Source organism: Thunnus thynnus, chromosome 8 (genome assembly GCF_963924715.1).
Source record: "Thunnus thynnus chromosome 8, fThuThy2.1, whole genome shotgun sequence".
NCBI classification, from domain to species: Eukaryota; Metazoa; Chordata; class Actinopteri; order Scombriformes; family Scombridae; genus Thunnus; species Thunnus thynnus.
In genome coordinates this window covers 24,259,407-24,282,429 of record NC_089524.1, presented here as the reverse complement: position 1 = coordinate 24,282,429, position 23,023 = coordinate 24,259,407, and the positions used below count along the sequence as shown (strand labels likewise).

At 40.1% G+C, this 23,023-nt stretch overlaps 5 protein-coding genes across 14 annotated transcripts in view; 2 read left to right on the top strand and 3 right to left on the bottom strand.

Annotated features, from left to right (window-relative positions):
* The window catches only part of ncanb (neurocan b), a 186,784-nt gene extending 178,626 nt beyond the window's left edge, over positions 1-8,158 (bottom strand). For 4 of the 7 annotated variants that reach the window (XR_010929317.1, XM_067597343.1, XM_067597348.1 and 1 more), the window contains exons 1-3: positions 8,072-8,158; positions 7,892-7,958; positions 3,246-3,322 (exon numbers count right to left, since the gene is read on the bottom strand). The gene's annotated coding sequence lies outside the window, so the exon portion shown is untranslated. Of the gene's footprint in view, positions 1-3,245; positions 3,323-7,461; positions 7,599-7,891; positions 7,959-8,006 lie in introns of those variants that run through there. The other 3 variants (XM_067597346.1, XM_067597344.1, XM_067597347.1) reach the window with 3 other exon arrangements.
* Positions 8,154-11,280, top strand: nr2c2ap (nuclear receptor 2C2-associated protein). Its single transcript, XM_067597357.1, has 5 exons — positions 8,154-8,257; positions 8,606-8,696; positions 9,797-9,902; positions 10,053-10,120; positions 10,629-11,280. Exons 1-5 carry the CDS (start codon positions 8,220-8,222, stop codon positions 10,749-10,751), a joined length of 426 nt encoding a protein of 141 aa, XP_067453458.1. The 5' UTR covers positions 8,154-8,219; the 3' UTR covers positions 10,752-11,280.
* Positions 10,974-13,681, bottom strand: rfxank (regulatory factor X-associated ankyrin-containing protein). 3 transcript variants are annotated; one of them, XM_067597352.1, is made up of 10 exons: positions 13,458-13,681; positions 13,005-13,052; positions 12,790-12,885; positions 12,522-12,623; positions 12,341-12,406; positions 12,138-12,238; positions 11,921-12,046; positions 11,760-11,826; positions 11,584-11,664; positions 10,974-11,476 (listed from the first exon to the last, which is right to left on the bottom strand). In XM_067597352.1, exons 3-10 carry the CDS (start codon positions 12,878-12,880, stop codon positions 11,424-11,426), a joined length of 687 nt encoding a protein of 228 aa, XP_067453453.1. In that variant the 5' UTR covers positions 12,881-12,885; positions 13,005-13,052; positions 13,458-13,681; the 3' UTR covers positions 10,974-11,423. The 3 variants fall into 3 exon arrangements, with proteins under 3 accessions (XP_067453453.1, XP_067453454.1, XP_067453452.1); XM_067597353.1 differs by lacking the exon at positions 13,005-13,052; XM_067597351.1 differs by lacking the exon at positions 13,458-13,681 and having other exon boundaries at positions 13,005-13,283.
* On the top strand, positions 13,285-20,267 carry borcs8 (BLOC-1 related complex subunit 8). 2 transcript variants are annotated; one of them, XM_067597355.1, is made up of 6 exons: positions 13,285-13,425; positions 13,635-13,747; positions 16,059-16,123; positions 16,216-16,323; positions 17,357-17,448; positions 18,997-20,267. In XM_067597355.1, the coding sequence occupies exons 1-5, from the start codon at positions 13,389-13,391 to the stop codon at positions 17,424-17,426; spliced, it is 393 nt and encodes a 130-aa protein (XP_067453456.1). In that variant the 5' UTR covers positions 13,285-13,388; the 3' UTR covers positions 17,427-17,448; positions 18,997-20,267. The 2 variants fall into 2 exon arrangements, with proteins under 2 accessions (XP_067453456.1, XP_067453457.1); XM_067597356.1 differs by lacking the exon at positions 17,357-17,448.
* Positions 18,068-22,076, bottom strand: tmem221 (transmembrane protein 221). Its single transcript, XM_067597350.1, has 3 exons — positions 21,328-22,076; positions 19,489-19,574; positions 18,068-18,664 (listed from the first exon to the last, which is right to left on the bottom strand). The coding sequence occupies exons 1-3, from the start codon at positions 21,633-21,635 to the stop codon at positions 18,120-18,122; spliced, it is 939 nt and encodes a 312-aa protein (XP_067453451.1). The 5' UTR covers positions 21,636-22,076; the 3' UTR covers positions 18,068-18,119.
* Between the last annotated feature and the right edge of the window lie 947 nt (positions 22,077-23,023).

Here is a 23,023-nt window from a genome sequence, read left to right as displayed (position 1 = left end):
TGGTGAGTTCATCTCCTGTGTTGTGGGTGTACCCGAGGGAGGAGGTCGGGACCAGAGGAGCAGACCACATTATGGCGGGCCCCCGTGATGGGAGGGAATTGAAAGTGAAACTGTTTGAAATGCATTTGAAATGCAATGAAATGAAAATCGGGGAGGCTCTTATGGCTGCCACTGGAATCCATTCAAACAGGCACTCAATTGGTTTTGACCAGATTGAGTGGGTGAACAGGCGGGGATCGAGTGAATCGACACAGACAATGATGCTGTTGCCTCGGTGACGGACCAAGGGCCCTGATCCCCAGGACTCCTGCCGCCAGTGCAAGTATGCTCAACCCCAACTACTCCCCCAGTCACCACAGAAACACACACACACACCGCCATACAGACACCCATCCTCCACCTCTATTATTTCTCCATCTTTCAGACGGTGGGTGCTGCCCCCCCCCCCTTTTCATGCAGTGGTCCAATTACAAAGCTGTCTGCACAGATTAAAGAGGCAGCCCATCTGACATCAGCTAAACAACATACACACAAACAGTGCTGTGCAAGCAAACAGTACATCTAACACCATAAACACATAGACACAGACATCTGCGCATGTACGTACCCTCCTCTGCTCTCGCAAAGCAACTTACCTGACACTCTCACCAGTACACACGCACATCTGTCAGCCACTACACACTTGACCCTATCAACTGTGAACACACACACACACACACACACACAAACTGTCTGTCACTTCTAGGAAGAAACAAAAAGCTATAATGAGAATGAGAGCTCCTCATTGAAGGTGCTATCTTTATAATTGCTGTAGAAATAATTTGCCAGGGTTAAACTAGGTGGCCCTGCCTGTTCAGGTGTCTACACAATCGCAGCTGCCTGGGAGGTTTTCCAGCTCAAGTCCCTGACCTCGCTCTGTGGCAAGAGCTCCAAAACTTGACACGACCTCCACAAAGTGGGCTAATTTTCTAGTGAGAACAAATTCCCCTCCATTATAGTCTTGTCATGTCCCCACCATTCACTCACTTGTCTCTTACATTGTTAGCTACTTTAGGTGTGAATTACTGCCTTGTGCTTGAAAAAACCCAAAGATGTTTAACTCCATACTACTCTCTTAAACAAATCACAGTGAAATAAATACAGGTAAATGTCGAAAAAGCTTCTGATATCTGTTCAGAAGGGTGCGAGATTCCTGGGAATTTACCATGTTAACAGGCAGCTGTGGCTCAGGAGGTAGAGCAGGTTGTCCACTAATCAGAAGGTCGGTGGTTTGATCCCGACTCCTCCAGTCCACATGTCAAGAGTGTCCTTAGGCACCATACTGAACCCCAAATTGCTCCCGATGGCTGTGCTAGCAGTGTGTGAGTGTGTGTGTGAATGTGCATTAGATTAGATCCTGATGAGCAGGTTGACACCTTGCATGGCAGCCTCTGCCATTAGTGTATGAATGTGTGTGTGAATGGGTGAACGTTGGCATGTATTGTAAAGCGCTTTGAGTGGTTGGAAGACTAGAAAGGCGCTATATAAATGCAGTCCATTTACCATTTTGAAGTGTCCTTGGGTAAGATACTGAACCCGAAATTGCTCCTGATGGTTGTGCCAGCACCGTCATTGTGTGAATGTGAGTGTGAGTGTGAATGAGCTGCAGAAACACTGTAAAGTGCATTGGATAAAAGCGCTATATATAAATGCAGCCATTTACCATATTTAAATGACTATTCAAATGTGGGTATTGTGGTATAAATACAGCAAAAGGGAGAACTATCTATGATTTACATGTGCTGTATAGTACATTTAAACCCCACGCTAAGAGACTGAATTGATGTAAATTCCTCTATTATTACTTTTTAACATGATGAACATGATTTAACATGATTGAAAAAATATCATCATAACGTTTCATAGCTGAGTTGAGGACAGCACAACCTGAATATGCCTTCTTGACTTAATTAGTTGGGTGTGTTTTTTTTCATCATGTTCCATTCACCAATTTACCTAATTGTTGTGGTCGTCAAATTGAATAATTCACCCAGCAGCTATGTATATACAGTATACTGAGCTGTAGTGATGCCCGATGAAGGTTGTTTAGACCAAAAGTTTTTATTGATTTTTAACACAACAAGTTGTTGTGGCAAACATTACATAAACATTATTTATCCATTCAGTAGACACAGAGAAACATTAGGATTCATTTGGAGTCATGTGTCTGGACACCTGATGAGTGCTAAGTCCAATATTAACTCCTCTCTTAGCTTTGTTTTGGTCTCTACCATCTCCTGAGGGAAATATCTGGTCCTTTAGCTGTGAAATGCTCGACTGTGTTCATCAGCTAGTCGCTAACTTTGTCTTTTCTGCTGTTTGGTGCTGGTTAGGTAGAGTCAGTGTTTCCTCTATAATAGTACAGGCCTGGCAAGCCGCCAGGCCAATGAGAACCTCCGCCAGGCCAAAATATTTTTTTTTTTAGCCAAATATCCATTAATTTGGAAATCAATAGCGTTTGGGAGCCTCTGACCAGCATGGTTTGGAAACGTGAGTCAACGTCTGTGTCGTTGCCTGGGAAACTCCGGGTAGCGTAGCTACTTTTAAGGAATAGAGCAGAGCGTAAGCGAGTGAGTGGTTAAGCGAGAGAACGAGTGTCAGAAAAGTGACGGCAAGCGGAGCAGAGGAAAAGGTTAACAGTAAATTGTCAATCTGACAGTAAATGTACAGTACAGACTACTGTGTGTCAGTTAAATGCTGCAGCTTGTCAAGACCAAGAAAAGTCACGTCTGCTGTTTCCCAAACTGCTGGAAAAGTGAAGGGGGTTAGCTCCGAAGTTAGCAACATTAGGTTAGCCTAACCTGACGATGCTACACAGAGACATAGAGAATGGAGAAATGTGTGGCTGCTAATCCACAGTACAACAAAACAGATGTTTGAGAAAATAATCTTACAAATTCATTGAATCATGAAAAGCATATACTGTAGGCTAAGGCGTGTTCATTTTGTTCCATTATCACTGGTGGTATAAGGAAAGACTGTTTTGATTCAGCGTCTCATGGTGGTAAACCTATGATGCAGCAGGTAAATAAAGTTAAAGGGACCTGAAGTTAAAAGTTTTCTGCCTCATCTGACAGCAAAAATCAAAGGAAATCAAATACCGTCGCCCCATACCAGCCTTCATTGATCCAGCTTGACATGGAAAACAACAACTGACAAATGGTGTTGAGTGATCTCTGACGATGTAGTGCATTGCCTCCTCTTACCTTGAGAGAACAGGGTGGAGGAGGGCCTGTGAAGTGCTGCTCTGATGTTCGGCTGCTCATGTTCACAAGGTGTGTCGCTGTGAATAAAGTGAGACAAAGAGATTAAGAGAGATGGGAGCTGGGGTCATGCATGCAGCCGGGCTAGCCCGCTGGAATACAGAGTGTGAGGATTAGTTCTGCTCCTTGTCTAGACAGCTAGACCTAAAGAGAGGCGAAGACAATTTATAAAAGACTTCCAAGAACAGGAGAAAAAAGATCTCTATCCAGGATCACGCATGTCGTCTCAAATGGCGAGTCATCGCGAAATCCACCAACATCCTCTAAAAAACAGAGAAAAGAGAAATTACCTGAGCCATCGCTGCTTTTCCTCATGACAAACCCCCGAGACCTCCCCGAGAAATGATACACTATAGCTTCTCTTTACACTGTGGTCTCCTACGAGCACCTGCTAGTGCTCCAGTCATTACTACAGGCCTGTTTCTGTGCTCAGATATCAGAGGCCGGGCATGCGGTTAGTAGTAGTAGTGAGGCTACAGGCTGAGAAGGGTAAGCGAGGCATGTCCTGTGGGCCTCCAACCACATCATGAGCAAACAGGGATTCTGCCTGCTGAAGCATGAAGTGGAAGCAGCCACACTTCATAAATCCTGCCCGTCGCGGCACTGTACATAGTCGGGGTTGCAAAGCCTGAGGGAACAAAAGCATTGTTCAGCTATACTATATAGTGGACACCTATATTATAGCTTACTGTCTTATGCTGCACAATTCAGGCGACACAAGTTTTATATTGCCATATCTTGCTTTAGTAAACAAATTAATATTTGAAACTCATGATGTATATTTGCTTGTCATCTTCTATTTCTTGTGTCCACAAATACATAACTATGGTATATTTTCTCTAATTCTGCTGGAAAAATGCATCCATTCGCTTGGGCACAACACTTGGCAATCCTTGGAGAGTTCCATTATGCTCCAGTCATCCATCTATCTCTCAGAAACTTAGAGCCGTGAAAGCATGCATCTCCACCTTCACACTGCCTGGAAGAATAACAGAGGACGAAGAAGAAAACGAGCTCGCTGTCAGCGTTCACACAAACAGAGCTGCAGACAACGAATCAAAACCGACGCTCCCTCATTGTGAGTGAATAAATTACAAGTGATTGTGCTTTGTAATGAAGGCAGCCGAGCATATTGTGCAAATGCTCTGCTTTTTAATGATTTAATTAAAGAACCTCACTCAAACTGGAGCAGAAAATTTCAACATGGAGATGAGCGAGGAGCTCTGCCAGAAAAAAAAGATCCCGTGTTAATTGCTGCAGCGGCCAACAGATGTGCCTCACGTTTCTGCCCATTTCCTGCTTTATTAAAATTAGTTGGACCCCAAAGAATGCCAAATGTTGTCTTCCTAAACTAAATGATTTACAACCACTAAGCAGCATCATGTCATTCTAATTTGCGACATACTCTACCCAGTTTAAAAAAAGATGCCATTTGTGGCTTTAGGCAGCTGAGCGTGTGTTTAATCATTAACTACAGCTTCCATTAACAACAGATTTGTCCCAAAATGACACATTTAATAGCTACAGTGAGACTTTCAACAAGCAAACTTAAAAGGTTCCAGATCTAATTTGTCCAGCTTCAGCATATACCATCAATATGACAAGACCTACTACTTTCACACCAACCCCCCCCAGAAAGTTTCAACTTTATATAGGCCAATATCTCTTTAATCAAACTAAACTGAAAGAAAAGTTCAGTAAAGTCAAGAGAGCCAGTGTACAGTCAGTTTGTCATGCAGACCAAAAGGGGACAGCCTGAAGTACTGTAGTGCTGCCCCAGCCCGAATGCCGTTTCCCTCGGGTGACAGCAACACAAGCATTAATCACCTGACTCATTAAGACAATCTGCACCAGTGCCCACAGCTCATAAACTCTGGAATAGACTATAGTGGCTGTCTTACCTCCTGAAGCACTGCTTATTTACTTCTCAATACAGTAAACCCACCCATATACCTACGTATTTCATACTCTTGAATCTTGCCCACAGATCCTTCATAATCATGTCAAGTCTCCATGCTGACAACGTATTGCTGCCACGCCAGTCAGTGGGCCACTTAATGAACTGTAAATTGAAATAGTAGGCTTTTACTGTTGAATCACCCAAGTAAAGGAAATTATTTTTCAAAAGGTATCTTAGATGAAAGCTCTGTGACCAAGAAATTGCACTAGAATTGCAAACAAGGGAAATATGGGAAATAAATAAGCTAGATTTTTAAGACTGATGTTTTCCTTTTAAGAACAAACTATTCCAATGAATTAAGAAACGAGCAATATATCTCTCAAGAGTAACCCTAATTCTTCTGGCAAAGGCTAGAGAGCATTGCTGGAGGTAAAATGCAGATAGTATAACCCAAATGCTTATCACTTCCAATAAGTAGAAAAGAAAAAATACACAAGACTAAGTTGGTGCTGGGGAAGCTCACTCTCAAAAAGACAGCTCACACAGTAGTATGCTCCAAAATCCCAACTTAAATAGACAGACTTTTATAATGCTTCTCACTATTCCATCATCCAGGCCCAGTGGATGTTCATTTCTTTGAAACAATATTTAATGGTCACATTGAGGCTATGAAAAAATGTTCTGCTCACAGACAGCCTCATGTTCTCCCAAACCTGCACTACATAGAAATCTACTGCCGTGATCACTCTTGGGAAAGCTTGTTGTTGAATAACAGAAAGTTTTGTTGATAATCATAAAATACCTGCTATCATTTGATAGAACTCTTTGTAATAAGTCAGAGTGAGAAACTGCTACAGAGATTTATAGTATCATCAAGGAAGGGGAAGAGGTTCCACTTAAAAAGACCTTTTTTTACATCTGTAAGTCCCAAGTCGACAAACCCTCCAAAAATAGCAATGTCACTGTCTCAGGGTGTTGATTAGCGAAGAGTCAGACTTCCACATACTTGGACCTAATAGCCTGCAGGTTACGTGTGCAGCCTAAGTTACCATGGTGATACACACAGCGTGAAACATGAGTCAGTGCAGTGAGAGTAAGAAGCCAGCCAGGGTTAAGCCCAAAGTTAGTTTTCTAACCATTAATCCTGCCTCATGGGATATAACCCAGAAACAGAGGTGACAAAAAGTCAGAGAGCAACAACGACCGATGTGGTGAAAGAGTGACAAAGACGGCTCAGGGAACATGTGGATTTAAGCCGTGTCAGTGACAGAGGTGAAGATAATCCTCTAACAAGCTCAGCAAGCAAGAAAGGCCAGAAATGTTTCACATTTCACATTGTGAAAAAGTTGATCATGAAATGTCAAAACACAGATGTGAAAAAATGTTGCTTTTCCATAATGCTAACAAGAATAATACTTGGATATTTTGGGAGCAAATCCTCAAAACAGTGGTGACAGTGATAAAGATCCACCTTTAAGCCTATTTTGGTAAATACGCTCATTTGCTTTTTCTTGCTAAGAGTTAGGTGAGAAATTGAAAACATTCTCGTATTTTTCTGTTAAATATGAAGCTAAAGCCAGCTGGTGTAGTAACATATAGACTCTAGGCAGGAAGAAACGGCTGGCCTGGCCCAGTCCTAAGGCAAAAACAAATATAAAACCCAACTACCAGCAGCTGTAAGGCTCACTAACTGACATGGGGGGGAGATATATGCAAGAATATTTCTTGCTTCCTGGCAACCTCACCATGTTTAAAATTCCTTTAATGGACACAAAATCCGTGTGGATTCCTAGGATGATTGCATGGGTAAACACAACATGAGACCTTTATGGATCCAATGGACATTTTACAGTATGTGCTCCTGGCAAATTCAACACCTGCCCAAGTGAGGCCCACATGAGCACGCTGATCAGGTGGGGGGTCCAAAATGGCCACATGCCAGAGTCTCAGCACCTGGCAAATGAATTGTTGACAAAGCACTTCTGATTAACAACTCCACAAAATCCTCATAGATATGGGGCAGTAAAAATATTACTGCAGCTTTAAATCACAATTTACACTCAAGTACTTGACTGCAGAACCTGCAGTACAAACCACCACTGTAATCTTAAGTGCGAGCCTCACAAAGTCAGTGTGTTTTTGTGTGTGTGTGTATGTGTTGCTGGTGTTGGAGGGGGTGAGAGATTTTTATATGTGTGTGTGTGTGTGTGTGTGTGTGTGTGTGTGTGTGTGTGTGTGTGTGTGTGTGTGTGTCCAAACCTCAAAATCCAGTTGCTCTCCCCAGCCCCCTGTGCAATTTTCACGGAGGCTGGGTTTCATCAGGTTTTGTATTTCAGACCTATTGATTATCTGCAGTGAGGGGGCACTGTGACAAAACCTCAGCAGGAGTTCTCCATCTGCAGTAAGCCATGTGCCAAAAATACATGCACGCGCACAGACACATATATTTTCTCGACTGTTATTGCGTCTCATGTTATGAAAGAGAGATGTATAGTAATATGCTCATTAATGAAAGCAGTAAAACTCATGCTGGTATTGGTTCTTTTAAAGGATTATCCAATCTGTTTCCTCAAAAAAACACCCACACAGCACAGCTTTATCTTAACATGTAACACCTAAGGCTGCCTCTCCTCTGTTATATTCTGTATGTTTCATTTGAAGGTTGCCAAGGGTTAGCTCATCGATTCACCTTTTTGTGAGGCCCAATCGATGCTTATCTGCCCGACCTTTGAGTCCTCTGTAGACACCAGTGAGACCTGCATGTACAAATACAGAAACCGGCCAGACACAAAGAGTCGAATTACCTTTCATGTTTTATGCTCTCAATTATTAATTTCGTCTCGTTTAGATGAAGATAGAAATATTTTACCTTCACTTTGGGCACCGACAACTCTGCTGAACATTTTGACGGTACGTCACTTCCATCTAGTGGCGGGAAGAGTAACTGCCAGTCACCCAACGTCACTGTCGTAAAAAAAACAGCACTTGACGGCAAATTGTCATTTTAAAAATTCGACATGGCTTCTTCTTTGATTTGTAGCGAAACTCAAAGCAGGTAAAGAACATCTGTCAATGATGTTTATTCAAGAGTATACAGCTGACGGATTTAACTATCTGTACCTGTAACTTGTACCTGTTTATGCATCATAACAGGATATTGTGTTGGTCTGTTTGTGTTTATTGTTGTAACAGTGTTTATGCTGCTCTCTTGGGCTAGCTAACTCTTGAAAAATAGATTTTAATCTCTCAATGAGACTTTTTACCTGGTTAAATAAAAGATAAGGAAGAAAGAAACTGTCTTACCTCTCATTAGTTCAAACGAAACGACTTGTAAATGCAACTTATTCTTCTGTTAGATAAAAAAATAACAGCTGGGATTGTATCACTGTCTCTGTCTTTTCAGGGTGAGTTCAGTTCTGAACAGAGATGTGAAGCAGTATGGGAAGAAGTACATGTTTGACTGCAATGAAGAGACATGCTGGAACTCAGACCAGGTAAAACTAATGTGTACAATACGTACTAAGTGCCGTAGTATACTGTTGTGGCAGTTAGTATACAAAAAATCAATATGTTCATCGTTTAACACTATCAGTAAATGGTACAGTTCTTAAACTTTAACTTTAGAAAGCCACTTATACACACACACAGTCTGCATATAAACTTCAGAAAAAGGAAAAATGGTTTTCCAAAAAAGCCAATATTTCTTGGTCCCACAAGCAACATAGAAGAATTTAACAAGAACTAGAGTAAATAGTACTTAAGTTAGTACAAAGTAGTACTAAAATTAAATGAAAAATATTTACAGAATGGAATAATTTTAGTTTTGAAATGGGATCTAAAACTTAAAATTAAATATTTTCTGTACAAAAGAAATATGGATTGCATTATGGACCAAGAAATGGTGATATATATAAATATGACAATAAATTATGTAACAGTGGAGGTTGAATGCAATGTACAATGTCAAGTCCAGTTTGATGACAGTACAGTTCAGCTATTTAGTAGGGCAACAGCTTTTGGAAAGAAGTTGTTGGAGGTTATTATAATATGTGTACAATATGTACTAGTTGCCATTGTATACTGTTTTGGCAGTTAGTATACAACAGTAAATTGTACAGTACTTCAACTTTAACTTTAGAAAGCCACTTATACACACATAGTCTACATATATACTTCAGCAAAAAAGCAAAATGTTTTTCCAGAAATGTGTATAGTTATTTTGTTTTCTGAGGTGTTCCTACCATAGATGAGTCCATGGTTCCTACACCACCAGAGCAGCCCCTCCCTTTCTTTATGCATTGCATTGTAGGACACTGTGCACATCAACAGCCCACTCAAAAAGCATGCATTTTTAGCAACGTTTTGCTTTAACGTTGCTCAGAACGTTTTGTTTAAATTCTTTTATTGTGACAACAAAGTTCACACAGTACATACTCAAAACCTGCTTACAATTATTATGTGTGGAATTGAGGCACACTCAAAAACTTCCAACAGGTACCACTGTGAAGTTTCCAGCGTCAACTTCATGACCTGACCTGGGTATTAATACTTAAATTGTCACACTGAGTCATCAGCATATTGTGTTTTTTAACAGGGTGAATGTCAATGGGTGACTCTGGAGTTCCCCCAGGCTGTCAGGGTGTCCCAGTTAAAGGTCCAGTTCCAAGGAGGCTTCTCGTCCAAAACATGCAGACTAGAAGGTAAAACCCCTAGATTAGATTTTCCCACCTAAAGCTTTATCGCAAATGATTTCCCAATGTGACTATTCACTGCTGTTTGTGTTTTTTAGTGTTTTCTATTGTAGGTATGACAAGATAAGATAAATGATTCTCCACTTGTCCTTTCTGCAGGTTATCTCAAAGATGGAGATTTTACAGTGATCAGCGATTTTTACCCAGAGGACAACAACTCCCTTCAGATATCCTTCATTCTTACAATGCAGCATTTGTCGGAGGAGATTAGATTGGTTACTGGGGATATGTCCAGCAAAAATGAGACCAAGTTGATAAAGGGTTTCTTTTTTTTTTTTTACACTTGATGATATGGGAGCAAAATCAGAAAATAATAAACCTTTTATTTTCTATTACACGACATCATTTACTGTCAGGAATGCTATAAATGTTATCTTTACCTCTTTGTTGTGCTTTAAACATAGTTAACAAAACCAAGAATTAATAAAATTGCAGAACTATTCATTTTTAGCATGAACAAAGCTACATTCATACAGCTCTGACTCAATGCTTTAAAAGATTCAGCCGGTCAGTCTGCTCCAGGGTTATAACAGCCGTTCAAGCCACCTGTCACTTTCGTTGCACAGTGCGTTTCCTGTTACTGATCTAGATGGTTCATAATAAGTATCAAACAATATTTTCTTGACCATGTTCTTCAATTTTACCATGCTTATTTTGACTTAACTCCACACCCACAGCTTTCCCATACAGGAGGCCCCTGTAGTGGATAAATTAAAAATAATGTTTGAGAATAGTGCTGACTTTTTTGGGAGAATAATTGTTTATTCCTTGGATGTCCTGGGGGAAAAGGCCTCATGAACATTTTTTTTAAAACCCTCTCATGAGAGAGGAAATGACCCCTGAGTGAAGCACGGGACACAGGATGGTGTGGTGGCACTTGGGGGAGACATGTCATCTGTACCGCCACCTCGTGAACTGATGTGAATGTGGCCTTTTTTGGTATGGAGGACTTCAGGGATGTTTGAAGCTATCTCACTTTTCATCACTCAAACACACAAGGCTTGACATAAAGTCTGAATCTTGAGTTTTTACTGCAGATTTTATGGGTTTATTGTGATTATAAGAGCACATGTAATCACACTCTCTATACCTACAGTACTATATATTGTGCCTTTGGGATGACAGGCTATTCCAGTGGAACACACAGTATAAAAATACATTTTTATTAAAACTTGTTTACAGTCCTTTTTTTTATCCTTCAGCCAAACAAAATAACTCTGCTGCACAAATGTTGCATTTTAGTCCTTGTTTGTACAAAGTTTGTGTACACTGCAATGCATACAAAGTAATGCGTACGAATCGAATAAACGATTTATAAAATAACAAATGCAGTTTACTCAGTGTAAATGTGTCTGCACAAAAACAAAAAATACTTTTCGTTGTGACAGCTCTTCATCTTGCCACAGATCACAGCTGGCTAAAGGTCGATTGTGTCAAACTGTCCTTCCCCTTCGTTTATTTTAGCTAGTGTCATGTTGTTGGTTTGTAGAGTTTGAGAATATGGTCCTCCAGCACTTTCTGAACTAGGAAACAAAAAAGGAAAATGTTTAATACAGCAAAACATTATTGACAATAATTTCTACTTTAAAAAAAACAAAAAACTCTGCGTCAGTTAAAAGACTGAACGTACTCTTTTTGTGTCCAAGGGCAACAGCTAAGGCCATTGGACTGTACCCAGAGTCGGACTCAATGGTCATGTCTGCCCCTTTGGCTGAAAAGAGTTCAGTACAGTGCAGTTAGTGAAGCAGTCAAACAGAGGCCTGCTGTGAATTTATCATGAATTTATAATATAGAAAAGTAATGTACCTAAGAGTGCCTCTACACATTTGATATGGTTTCCTCGTACAGCGTATAGAAGAGGAGTTCCCCCATTCTGAGATCAAATGCAAGAGTTTTCAGTCAGTAAGTAGTCATCACAAAATATGTAAAAAATAATATGTCTGGCATGAAGAAATTCAAAACTGTACCCAGTCATAGGTGTTAATATCTACTCCGTGTTTGAGAAGAGACTCAACAATATCCACATAACCTCCAGAGCTGGCCAGTGTCAGGGCACTTTCTCGCTCCCTTGCAATAGTTTTGGGATCTGCGCCCTAAAACACAAATCACATAAACATCAGTCAGAGAGTGTTTATGTGTCTCAATGTGGCAGGTTTTCCTGGACAGCATTGGCGTACTTCTAACCTTTTCCAAGAGAAAATCCACCACTGCTTTCTCTCCAAACGCTGCTGCCCACATGAGAGGCGTGAAGCCCCGTTCATCCTGTTTGCTGAGCAGTGAACTGTCTGCAAAATGAAAGAGGTCACAGTGCATCGGTAAGAATTTTGTACAAATTAATACTGAGTGAATTTTGTGTGGTGTTATGGTGAGAGATTCAGATTCCTCACCTTTACTCAGGTGTGCAGCCACTTGTGAGACCTCGCCCTGAGCTGCAAGCTGATGTATGGACAGAGCTTGTGATGGAAATAAAGTCACAATTACTTCATATGGTCAAGACATGAAATACCATGATTGTTTATGTCTTCATGTCAACAGCCACTAAAGTGCATTCTTAATGCCACTACTCACAGTCTAATGTTGCTGGGCGTACTGTAACCTCATTCCCACGCTGCTTGTTGGTCAGAGTGGTGGAGTGATTGAATAAACCATCTTCATCCACATCCATGTTCTCTGGAGAACAGCAGCAGCACAATCACACAGAAAGGTCAGTGGAAGCAATAAAATATATATTAAAAAAACAAAAATATATATACAGAAATAGTGAACATATGTCAATCAAGAGTTCACATATAGGAAACTTGAAAGAGCATCTTTGAAAATACAGAGGCAATCACACCATTGGACCTCTCATCTCTGGACTCGGAGGAACCGGCGTTAGATGACAAAATATGTTGGCCATCTGCAACCTCATCACCTCTGGCCTCCATGATCACTGGAATAAACACAAGAGATGAGCAACTCAACAATGTGGGACTGCCACCGAGGAAAAAAGTGGCCAAAAACAACTGAATTAAAATGACGTTTTTAAAGCCAATTACATGATCTACTCACCACATCCAGCCCCACTGCCTAATTTGCGCTAACTTCCTTTTGGGAAAACTGAAAGTAAATTGTTTCAGATGTCACGACGGACCGTGATGGTGATCGAAGTGTGCCGAAAACACATTACTAATGTCACTGTCAATTTGCTATCTAATAAATCAATTATTTAAACAACAGAAACACCGCGTTTGATTGATCCCGCGTTATTACAGCCTGTTCGTGGTTTTTTTTTGGAAGGAAGAACTGTTTTTTTTATAATCGATATTTCTGTCCGGAATATTGTCGTGTGGCACATGACAACAGAAACACGGAAGTAGCATCTATCAGCTGACACAACTCGCTTACAACTACATTGTGTTTCTCAGTTTGAGTCTGTAAAAGGCAGCTTGCATTATGGAGGACCAGGAAATGCAGCTGAAAGTCAGACGAGGTAAAGAGCAGCTATATTAGCAGATAACTTACCTCATTTTTATCGTGCGACGCTGCTCGCTCGCTTTAGCCGCTAAGCTAACGCGATGTCAGGGTTGTGTTGACATCGTCTTTTTGTCCATGTCCGCTGCTGTTGGATTTGTTTCCTCCGTTTTTTCTAACATACGTGATGTATTCTGAGCATTTGTCTGTAATTTTTTTTTATTACAGTGACTGACAAATTCACGGAGAGTATGTACGTCCTGGCTAACGAGCCGTCAGTGGCTCTCTACAGACTGCAGGAACACGTCAGGAGGTCGCTGCCTGAGCTGGTGCAGCACAAGGTATTCAGCCTGTGTTATGATGCTGCACAGAAAACCTGCATCAAAAAACAATATGAGGCATTAGACGAAGAATCCACCTTGTAAAAACGACATGCTGCTGTTCCAAGAAATGCAAGACCACTCTAGACACGTATTAAGATATATAGAAATATTTTTCTTGAAATAATAATATGTATTTGATGTGGTTTTTCCCACCAAAAAAAGCTCCATTACTTCATTGAAACCCTCAAAATGACTCATAGTCCTTCACCTTCATTGAAAAACCCAGAATCTATCAATATGCAAGTAGGTCAATTTCAAATATACATATTTCTTTTTTTATTATGAAACATCAAAACTCAGTCAAAGATGTTTTGAGTTGTTACTGGTTGCATGACTTTTACATCATTAAAGATCCAGACATGTATTAAGACATACAGAAACACTCTGCATAGAACAGTAATGTGTGTCTGGTGTGGTTTTTCCACAAAAAGGTATAATTGTCATGTTATAGTCCTTAAAATGGCATCTACTCCTTCTCCCTCATTAAAAATCCAGAATATATGGACATGCAAATATATTTCATTTCAGTCATAACCCATAAGTGGTTAAGAATTGATTGCACTATATAATTATTATTAATGTTCTGTGCAATATATAATAATAATTATGTTTCTATTGCACACCGTGTAGTAATAATAATTCCACTCTTATTTTATTTTTTATCATATTTCATTATATATTACATATACAGTCATTGCACAATGGATAAGTATTTCTTATCTATCTCATTACTCTCATTTTATCATGTACTACATATATAATTACCGTACAATTTATAATAACAACCTTTTCTGTTTTACTACCTAACCATTTTGTTTTATTCTATTGTGGTGTGTGGTCTTATTAAGTTTGACTGCTGGACATAAGATGTCTTCTACTTCACTGTAAAGTCCGTTCTCAGTGTTTGTGCACTTGAGGCTTCACGTTTCCACATCACACCTGTCTCAGTTGAATATTATTTCAAGATTGACTCCAAACTAGTTGGTTGTGATGTGACAAATCATCATAAAATTAGATTTTCAATGAGTTCAGAGATACTTTCCACTTTGAATGTGAAAACTAGTGTCAAACTCTGTACATACATCATTCTGCACAGTGAACATCCATCTGTAGAAACAAGAAGAAAACCACAGTTCACATGAGGGGGGCTTTAAGACAGCTGTCTCGCTGTAAACCAGAGCATCAAAAGATATTTAACAATGTGAACAGACAACACTGTCTGGGGGCTCGTCTGCTCTTTGATGGAGTCTCTGGACTCGTAGTTTTTGTTTGAGATATTAGATGCAAATGTGTATTATTCAGACTAGGGACTTCAAATTTAAAAATGTTACATATCACAGTAAGAAAAACAAAAACAAAGTGGCTGTCTGTTCATTTTCACTCCACAAAGGCATTAATATCACAGTAACAGTTGCTGATGAATGTCGACTTGAGCTGAAACAACTCATTGATTAATTGATCAGTCGATCAAGAGAAAATTAATCTGCAAATATTTTATTATTTTATTTATTATTTTTCAAGAAAAATACCAAAGTGAGGATTTGCTGCTTTCTTCTGTTTTATATCATTGTAAATTATACTGTATATCTTTGTCTTTTTGTCTGTTAGTTAGACAAAATAAGACAATGGGAAGATGTCACCTTGGGCACTGGGAAACTGTGATGACCATTGTTCACTTTCCTTTTCTTTTTTTCTTCACAAACAGAACGGAACAGAACAGAACCTATTAATCACGAAAATAATTGTCAGATTAATAGATGTAATGAAAACAGTCTTATACTAAGATTATTATACTAAGATGACATTATCAGAATGACTCTGTTATTAACACATGCAGAGTTATTTAAATTCATTCACTAACATTGAGGCACACAGTGGTATATACATAACATGAATTCTACTTAGGGCTGAAATTTTCATGCGGGTGTTGGTATGACTTTCCTCCAGCTTTTTAACCTTCAAAATCCTTTCCGTCTGTTTTTGAAGTTGTCATTTAGTCACTTTCAAAGCGGAAGACAAAGTATCAGCAAAAGCGAGAGTGTGGTCAGTTTTTTTTAAATAACAGATGACTTAATAGAATAATAGATGACAGTAAGTAGGAGTACTTTTTAATTTGATTGTGCAAATTCTTGAAGTGAGTAACTTGTTGAAGTTACAGATACAGCCTGACTTTAAAACCCAACAGAGAAGCTAGTATTGTTTTGGGGTCGTGCTCTTTTATCTAGAATTGTTTTTTTAACGGTTTTATTTCCCGTCATTTCTCACACAGACAGACATGCAGAGCTGGGAGGAGCAGAGTCAAGGAGCCATCTACAGTGTAGAATATGCCTGCAGGTGAGATGATGCATCAACCTACAGATTTGTTGAATCCTACCGGACCGCTGCCGTGACTGTTAACCCTTTCATCGTCATGTCGGTTTTTGCAGTGCTGTGAAGAGCATGACGAACAGCAGCTTGTATTTCAAAAACATTGACGGCCTTCTCCGTCAAGCTATCAGCATGAAGGAACAGATTAGCAGCTCTCAAGGACGCAGGTAGGAGGCAGCAGTGAACACACTGACACTGACTCAACTGACACATGCCGGTGTCTACAGGGTGGGGCTGGACGTCGTTTGAGATTATAATGATGTTAAAATACACATAGAACAGCATCAAGGATTATAATGTACTGTATGCCTTTGGGTATCAGCCAATCTGTGTAATGCATTTTTTCTACAGTGTTATTTACCTAACATACAGGAGCACCACTTTCTTATCTGTTCCCCTTTGCCATTCTTTGTTGGAACTGAAGTCCATTTCTTTTAAATTTTCAAAAAGAATTGCTGCAAAAAAACAACAATAAAATATGCAAATTTAGATTTAAACCCACATTTATGGAGCGTGAAAGTCAGCCCTTATCTCACTGCCCTCACACTTACATCACATGCTTTAACTCAATTTTTCAATTTTAGAATTTCATATGCCAATATGTGTTTTTATCCGATGATATAAACTCTTTTAAGCTTGTTTATGAACTTCAGCAATATTAAAACATCCCTATAACACAGTATGTGTTTAACTCTTAGAGTAGGATGAATATATGTTCATGGATCCACAAAAGTTTCTTCAATTATTTTGAGGTTTTTTTCCCGCATACAGTTATCACCCCAAACCAAAAGTAGTCAAATACTGACATACAGGAAATAATATCAGTATTTGACATTGCAAGAGAATTCTGGGATATTATTATTTATTCATATCACCCACCCCTGCAAAAGTGTCAAAACATCCACCCATGTATCTCCCTGTACTCATTCTTTGCTCTGCATTTTACCTTTTATTCATGTATAACTTTTGTTCCTAAATTATTTGTCCTTCATTTGTAATCATTTGCATCATTTTATATTTTGGGACATCAGCTATTATAAATCTTTTTTTTTTCCTTTCAGTTTTTGCCAATTAATTACCACTGTCTGTCCCCAATAACTGCTACATTTGACTTTTCTTTTGTCGGGCTACCCTTTGTAATTAACGGGAGCTTCATGTTCATGTGCTTTTTTTGTTTCCCCCCCTGACACCTGCATGAAGTTTACATGATGTGACCCCCTCTCCCAGTCCCCTTGTCTCTGCTCCTCATGCCCCGTCCACTTCCTCATGACATCAGGACAGAGGTGTCCAAGGTTAGTAGTTCCTTCAGACATGACATGATCACATTCAGGTCTATATTTAAGATACATAAGAGCGTCTGTCAAAAATGTGTGAAAATATCTCTTAAGATGACAGGCTTTTGTGAACATTATTTTAATGCCCTATTTAAATGTCCAAAATCATCCTACTTTTAAGTTGAATTATATTTTCAAGAATTAATACATTTATTGCCATGAAATCATTTGGAACACATAACAAAACAAACCTGCACATTGTGCTCAAATATTTGGCAAAAAGACGCCGAATACAGTGAAATAAAGTATTTACATTATTACAATGAAAGTCATAAATTTGCCAGATTGATACTTGGGCAATATTGGTGTGTAAAATGAGATTTAAATCAAGTTCATTTGTACAAAACACTACAAATTATACAAAAGTCAGGCTCACTATGTTCTCCATCAAGTTAAAAATGCTTTATAATCTCAAGGGGACAAATCAGCTGATAAATGTGAAAACTTAAGTCTGTTTTTCTCTCTCATTCCCATGTTGTCTGCAATCAGTCAGGATAAACATGTTGAGAGTAAAAAGGTACAAGGTGACACTTCTACGTCTGTGTTTAGATGACACTTGTTAGCAGTCCTCTTAGTGAGATACTTAAAGGTCATCAATGTCCGTAACCAGGAGCTCAGCTTCCTTTATGTCACACAAGAGTAGAGTCTTTTGCAGAAATCCCCGACTTGCGTGCGAGGACACTCCTCATCTCATTGTTGACCCCATTCCAGGGTTTAGCCTGGGCCTGCAGTAAACCAGATTCAGTAGACAGGGTCCTGTGCATTCGAGGACAGCTGCCACCACTGCTGTAACCGTCTTTATCACTAGCGTGGCCTTGCGAACCTGCGGCAGGGGAGTACTGCTGGTGCTGGTGTTGCTCTCGCTGTCTGGCGTTGCCGCACGGAGGGTAGGAGATCTGATGCTGGATGTGAGACTGGCTGCGGTGAATCCGTGGTTTGTCCACGCCGATTCTGAGCTCGCAGGGCCGAGAGAGAGGCGTGCTGCTGCTGCTCCCGTGGTCGTTCTGATACAAGGTGTCAAGGTGGTTGCCGTGATAGTGCTTGTCAGTATGGGATGCTTTGACCAGAGAGTGGATCACAACCACCAGCAGGATTAAGATCCCAGAGGAGAGGACACAAGCGCTGGCGATACCCGTCTCCACCTCAAATATTAGGAGCATAAAGATGGACATGGCTGCCAAGGAAAAGATGAGAAAAACACAGAAATGAAATATAGAAAATCCCTAAATATGTGTCTCTACAACCAGCAAACGATGCTTATCTATAATAAGCCAAATGACTTCACTCATAACAGAGTTTAAAAGTTATTATTTCTACTTATATCTTGGTTTGCTGCTAGTTTTCCAATTGTTGCTTCTTTTTTAGTTGCACATAATTTTTTACATCTGTTTTTTTAATTTTTTTAGTTTGGACAATCAGTTGCTTCACAAAAATGTATTTAATTGTTTTTAAATGTCATATAAAAGCTTGTTGTTCTTTCCTGAGCTGTTCTATGTTTGTCTGCAGGAAGAGGACTATGGACTCAGGCATGCTAAAGGAAGGGGGAGAAAAGCACAACTCTGGGATGTGACGTGACTTCCTGAGCTTTCTCGTGTGTTGCTTCTACAGTCCCTTGCTCTGCTACCTCTTGATTGAGGCTGAAGTGGGGTCATAAGGGCAACACCTCCTCATCACAATGGAGTGACTGCCTCCACTGACCCCCTCCCAGTACAAGCCGCTCAGTGGAACAGAGCACCACAGCACTGCCAGGTTCAGCATTAAAAACACTTAAGTCATGGACGCTGGTCAAAGAATGCATTGTTCTCTTAGACTCGCTGGGCAGACCAGAGAGAAAGCAGCAGTGCTGTTTTTGCCTCTGCTGCTGAAAATCCACCACACCGCCCAACGTTTTGGACATTAGGTTTCAAGAAAAGCACCTTATCACATAAATACCAGAAGTATCACCATCAGTTTTTGTGAGTTTGCGGTGACTCACAGTTTTCTCTATTTTGTTCATACCTGCCAAGTAGAGAGAAACCCCCAGACAGAACAGTCCGATAGCCACATGTCGCACACCTCTGCTATCCAAAAGGAACCAGTCTGCTCTGTGGAAACAAATGTCACATGTTGAAAGTCATGTCTGAAATTTGTTTATGCTTTAACATTGCTATTAAAGTTTTTTTTTCATTGTGGCATAAATGAAGAGGTTTTTATGCATCATACTTTCTTGGCTGACAGTTTTCTTATAGTTCAGTTTATTGCACCTTTTACACTCAACATTTTCTTGGTTATTTTTAGTTTTCTGAAATATTAGATTATTGATCATATGGTGTGTTTAAACCGTGGATATTTTGTGAAGCTCATTAATATTCAGATAGTCTTGGAAAGTCCTTTCCGTCAGTAGGGGGGTCCTGGGGTATGCTGTTGGATTTGTAAACCGACGTGGGAAAGGGCCAGCTAGAGGCCGTGTGCAGGGTGCATAATGAGAGGAAGGCCATTGTTTAGACTGGATTCATTGGGTTTGAGAGGTGGGGGTTGACCGACAACACTGCAGTGCAGGCCTCTGCACTCTGACACATAAGGACGCCTCTTTTATTCTTCTGAAACTTTGTTTTCTGACTACAGTTAAATTTATCAACCAGGAAAGGCTGTGGTTTTTTTTAACGATTAAAGGTGATCGTGTGGGCAAGAAGATACATTTACGCTAAACAGATCACACTGAGTGACCAGAAAATGAACCCTCTGTCGGATGTGAATGCAGTGCAATAGCCTTGTAATAAATATTACCTCACTGAAAAGTTTTGTTTTTGTGGTGATGTTGATTTGCTGTGCCTCATATTGAATATTGTTTTATATTTTCATTTACATAGATTGAGGAAAAAATATTAGAATCACTTTACAATGTAATGAAAACCCATACAACTGTAGCACCATATATTACAATTAATGAGTTCACATCTCTCTGACCACAATGTTAACAGCAGTTTACAAAAAAGTTTCACATTGGCAGGATTTATTACCATAATGTTGTCATTTAATTTAATTCATTTAATGCACTTAAACACTACTTCAAGTGAAATAATGTACATGTTGCTAAACAGTGGCAACTGTGGCCACAAGAGATGCTAAAAAAATGCTAAATATATATATATATATATATAGTGTAACAGTAGCATCAGTACTAAAGAAGAGTCATTAAGTCATAAAACGGATGAATATCTATGCTATAATGTTTGCTAACATTAGCAACCATAAGCTACTAGCAGCAAAACCCCTGAGTGTACTGAATTTAGCACAGATGAGGTTTATTGCTGAGGAACTTTACAACACAAAAAAATGTTTTCTTATTCCAAAACGCCCAGTCTTGCTTTAAAGTGGTGACTTTAAGGCAGTGGTTCTCAAACCTTCACACATCAAGGGCCCCTAATATGACACAAATTAGGCCATGGACCCCCATTTGATAAGATTTTGTCCCAAGGTCCCCCATCTAGTGTTTGCTTCTTGATGTTTTATAACAGAAAGTGTATGAAACCCATGACCAAAATATACATACATTCTGTCATTGTGCTACTTATTGATGGAATTATAATGAAAATAAATGATTCCCCTTTTTGCTGGGGACCCCCTCAGGGACCCCCCTTCGAGAACCTCAGCTTTAAGATGCATATGAACATAACTGTAACGCGTTTGCAGGTGCGTTTAAGCCTTCAAACATGACCCATCCGATCAAAACTGACCTGAACTTTCTGTTTCTACAACATTGGAAAAACAACATCATGACACGAGCGAGTGAAGTCGCAGCTGCAGGTGTTTACAAACAGGTGTCTGAAGAGCTGCGTGGGAAGCAGGCTTAAATACCTTTCAGCATCCTGCTCTCCTCTGCACACCTCTGTTGAAAAGTAACTGTGGAGGAGACACACCACCACAGAGCTTAAATGAAGAGTGAGAGCCAGAGCGGAGAGCACCGTGGACACCGGCAGCAGTACGGCCCACACAGGAGCGCCTATGACCGAGGAGAAGGCGGACGGTGGAGACTCCTTCACCGCCGCCTGCTGAGACTGCAGCTGGAAAATCAAAATGACCGATAAAACAGACATGATGGCCGATAAAATCCCCAGTAAAGACAGAACAAGTAGAGAGCGCTGGCTGTAGTGCTTGTGCGTCATCTTTGTCCAATAAATCCCCCTTGCTGTCAAGTTTCTCCAGACAAATAAGAAAAGAAGTTTCCCCCCTTTCTGTCCCGGTCGGGCCCTTTAAACACACGTCTCCTGCGATCCTAAACTGTTAGATATCCCGAAAAAGTGAGCTGGCATTGCAGTGTGTGTATATAAAAATGTTTCCCCTTCTGGATGAATAGTTTTCCTCCTCAACATGGATAGAGCGCCCCGCTGCCCCGTCTGAGCATGTGATGTGCTTTAAATCCCCAGATTAAAAAGTTCGCAACAACAATGGACTTTTTCTCTTGGATCCTCGGGAAACAATGCGTTGACGTGCTCCTGGGAGAGGCAGAGCTCACTGACTGAACACAAAACACCACAAGTGGACAAAGGAAAGTTAAAAAAATAGCGCTGAAAACGTGTATTTAATTGCATTGCAGCCTTTTTTTTTAAGGAATGTGAGATTTGCACCAACATATAGTGAAAGCAGCAGGACATACTTTACAGAAAAATATGGATTACAGCCATTTTAGGGTGTTTCTTGGAATGATGACAATAGGCCTGCAGTCTTCTTTTAGATTAGCCTACTTCTTATGCTGTGCTGTAGGCTGGTACATCCTCATAAAATGATTAAGGGATTACTATGGCTCTGATCAACAGGCTATTGGGTGTCTAACAGTAAACGAAAGCAGATAAACTGACATTACACTACATAAAACAAAGCAAAATCAAAAGTGACCACATGTCCAAAAAGGTTTAAATGTGTTCCTGTGCAAAATGACACCATGGCGGGTGTACATTACAGGCAAACGTTTGAGGAATTTGCAGCAGTGGCCGCCTTAGCTGACCCCTCTTCATTGTAGAATACCCCTTTTATTCTTAACTACTCAGACTCTCCGATTAACTTTTCACTAGTTGCCTTGGAAACACGCGCAGCTGAGCAGGGATGCACTATTTTTTATTGCATTCACTTTGCTGATTTAACAGTCACCTATACTTTTCAGTTTCGGTGCAGTGAGACTCGTCACCTTTCCCTCAATCTGAGTCGATTTCATATAATTCATATTTGATCTTCAAATGAAGACATTTACCGCTGCTGCAGGCCCGCGCACACCTTGACATACTTAAAAGTATGTGACTTGTGTTACAGAGGCTTTATTGTTCTGTTAGAGGTTGGGGGGTTGGAGGGGTTAAGGTGTAACCCTTATTCTGTTGAGATGTAGATAAGACTGTAGCTATAAAGGTACACAATGTGAACAATTGCTCTCACATATGTACACTGACCATGGAGGCTATTTCTGAATTCGACAGCCTCACCACATGCTCTAAAAGGGTCGAGGCTGATATTGCCGAAAGCAGAAGTGAGAAGTTTCAGGAAAATGAAAAAAAAAGGACTT